Source organism: Meira miltonrushii, assembly GCF_003144205.1.
Source record: "Meira miltonrushii strain MCA 3882 unplaced genomic scaffold FA14scaffold_9, whole genome shotgun sequence".
Taxonomy (NCBI): domain Eukaryota; kingdom Fungi; phylum Basidiomycota; class Exobasidiomycetes; order Exobasidiales; family Brachybasidiaceae; genus Meira; species Meira miltonrushii.
In genome coordinates, this window is record NW_020289951.1 from 81,024 (window position 1) to 84,215 (window position 3,192).

The 3,192-nt window shown below is 41.2% G+C and overlaps 2 protein-coding genes across 2 annotated transcripts; both read left to right on the forward strand.

Annotated features, from left to right (window-relative positions):
- Window positions 1-959: 959 nt before the first annotated feature.
- FA14DRAFT_158817 (uncharacterized protein) lies at window positions 960-1,355 on the forward strand (the record flags this gene model as incomplete). The annotated part of the gene is made up of 1 exon (XM_025497997.1): window positions 960-1,355. One exon carries the CDS (start codon window positions 960-962, stop codon window positions 1,353-1,355), a length of 396 nt encoding a protein of 131 aa, XP_025351672.1.
- FA14DRAFT_162780 (uncharacterized protein) lies at window positions 1,245-1,706 on the forward strand. The gene has a single exon (XM_025499757.1). The coding sequence runs from the start codon at window positions 1,365-1,367 to the stop codon at window positions 1,617-1,619; it is 255 nt and encodes an 84-aa protein (XP_025351673.1). The 5' UTR covers window positions 1,245-1,364; the 3' UTR covers window positions 1,620-1,706.
- Window positions 1,707-3,192: the final 1,486 nt, after the last annotated feature.

Genomic DNA, 3,192 nt, shown 5'->3' on the forward strand with positions numbered 1-3,192 from the left:
ACCTTTGAGCATGCCTTTGTCAATCGTTGATGATGTGTATTGCAAGGTTTCAGTTGAAATCACCCACGTGAGAAGTCAGGTCATATCTTGACACTCTCTCCAGAATGTTTCGCAGAAAAAACAGCACATCTGTGCTTTGTATTGCTCCTCAACTTTGCCTTTTGTTGTTTTGCAACTAAATCACAACAAGAAAAAACGAAAAGAAACGAGGACAAAGGAGAGATTGGTTTATCTTGATATTGCACTCAATCACGCGTGGGATTTGCAGACAAATTTAACTAAAAACCCTTTGTTCTTTGAAACGTTACGAAGGGAAATAAATGTTGAAATGAGATTTGGGTGGCGCGTTGCTTTGTTCATTATCTAAATACAGACATTTTAGCAGGAAAGTGGCCTCAACCTCGCACACTGCTGCATATGTTCACAAAAGGAACAAAAGGGATGGTTTCCGCGAAGCACTTCATCGCGTGTCTTTAGAGAAGAGGATGTATGAAGATCACAGCCGAGATCTGTCCTATATTTCAGCTGTGCGGATTTGTTTCTCTTCCTTTTTGATCACTGAACATCAGAATAAAGTGTGAAGAAGGACAATTAAATGCGAAAATGTGAAAACATGAAACGAAGGCACAATCTCCGCATTTTGGATACTCTGATCTTGAAAAGAAAGGGATACAAGATCTGAACAAAGGGATTGCTGCAATAACAAGCTAATTTGTAGTTTTTCCCTATGAATTCATTTTATAGTCCATATAAAATTAACTCAGTCCATATAAAGAGTGTACAATTATCGTTAGAGTCTTCTCACAACACTACTAGCACACCAAATTCACTCATTTCCGCACAGCCTTCCTCTATCACCAACCCAGTAGTATTTCACCGCTTTCCACACTTCACGCTGCAAACAACCATGGAGAGAATGTTCGAAGAAGGTGAGATTGAGCTCTACAGTGAAGATTTTCATGAAAAACGATGGTGATGATACAATTCTGGATGCTGTTGTTGATGAGGTCAATGAGAATGAAGCAGACGATGTTAAAGATGATCGCGCAGGTACAAATCCAGTTTCAAAAATTTTTGCCGTACAACGGCATTACGAGCCGCTCTTCGTTGGGCCAGAGCGACTCTTTGAGAGCAGAAAATTGCAATTCAAGACTAGGTCCGTGCCAAGTAACAGACAACCCCAAGGCGAAGCGATCATCGAAATTATACGACTCGCTACGCGCAAACTTCATCCAGATTGCCAAATTGAGTACAAACCATTTAAATGTCTTCGGCCACATAAGCCTTCGACGATGCTTACAGAGGCGGGATATAGGCCGTTGAATGCTTTTGCACGCCTTTCGAATGGCTATTGACACTTGTCAATGAGTCTTGCGCTTACGGAGGATGACTCTGTTCGTGATATTTTCATTCTGGGATCGAGACCGCGAAATTCCTTTTCCAGACTTTTTGAAGACTTTGCAGCGTCATTTCTCAGCCGTATTCCGAGAGAAGAGATTCTATCTCTTTCGGTGCCAGGGAAAGCCGAAATCAAGGCACACAACAGTAAGGAAGGGACGGCATGGGTTACATACCTCGTGCTGACGACGAACAGGAATGACGAGGTAGCAGGAGTCTAAGTTGAGCGAACAAATTCAATGCAAAGAAGATTGAAAGATCATCAAATCACTCTTGCCATCGCAACGCATACCTCAGATTCTTTTGCGCACATCGAATTGCATTTCTATCAATCTGCGGCGCGAGAGCTTCATTACGGCGGAGAGCTGTATTGCATTCCGTCAATCAATTCTAATTGATATCACAGGGCGCGAATTGTGCTGTAAATATTTCTCTCTTACATCCATCATCTTTCTTTATTCTTGGGGGGTCTTTTTCTGTCACAAACAGTTCTTTCAGACCCACCCGCCTCCCCTGTCATCGCGTCGCGCTCATCCAGCTGTTGTTCCGGCAACGAGCGGGAGCAGGCCAGACAGAAACGTCCAATGACGTTGTTGCAATTAATCTGTTTTCAATCATCTTTCAACCTGACTGAGCCGTGTGATAAGACCATTCAGAGAATCCGGCCGGAAACGCATTCTTATCGAACGCAGCGTTTAAGCAGGGGGTGCTTAAGATTTTTGTTTCATCCATTCATTCGGATAGAGCGAAAAGGATTTTTGATCACGCTACCAGAGCGACCCACAAAGCTTGATCTCGATCATGCAGCAATTTAAAATTAAAAAAGAAAAAAAAAAAAGGCTCAATTGTCATTCATGAATTAGCGTGCTACGCAGTATTCCGCGCGTAATCGAAAGACCTCACGCCACAAAGAGGGATCCGAAAAAATATTAGACAAAATTTAGCTGGAATACTGCAATGATTAGCGTGGAAAAGATTCTGCAGGATCCGATCAAAGTTCGTGTACCTATTGGCCCTGTACTTGACCGATCATGATAAAAATAAGATCGATCAATAGAAACAAACGGCGATTTCACTTAAACTTTATATCCGAAAAGAAGTAGAAATCCGTTTAGGCTGCTTAGAGTAGTAACTTTTTTCCTAAAGAAACATCAAATGTCCCTAAGGGAATTTCTATTCTGCTTTTGTCGCCTTTACATTTACACATCCATCTCTGGCGCGCTGCATTCACCGGTATTAGCTCTGCGTAAGTATTGGGTCTAATCCGCCTTTGATTTTACGGGATGTTTTCTTCGTTGCTCTGAACGCTGGTAGAAAAGAAGAAAGAAGTGTAAGATAAGACCTTCGAATAGGGAACAAAAAGAAAAGTGGAGGTCTGGCTGGCTTTAGGCTTGGCAAACGTTTCACAAAGTAGGTCTGCCTGATATTCTCAGAATATTCCGATTGAAACCACTGGTAGAACTCTATGATCACCTACTTTCCTTTTTTTTCTCAGTCATCACCGATTGATTCGTTTATTTTTTCTAATGAAAACCAGATTAATGAACCACAATATGTTCTTGTTACCCAATTGAGTACTATAAACAATTTTGCAAACAATTGGGAAACCAACAGTTCAACACTTCTACTAATGTTGAAAATACGAATCAAAATAAAATCGGCAACCATATACCAAAATCATCACATACTAGGCTACTTTGGCAACGCAAAATGAATTCATAAAAAGGAAACGAGAAAGAATTTGAAGCATTACAAGATCCCCATTCGGAAATCGACAATTCCAACCAAAAAGTG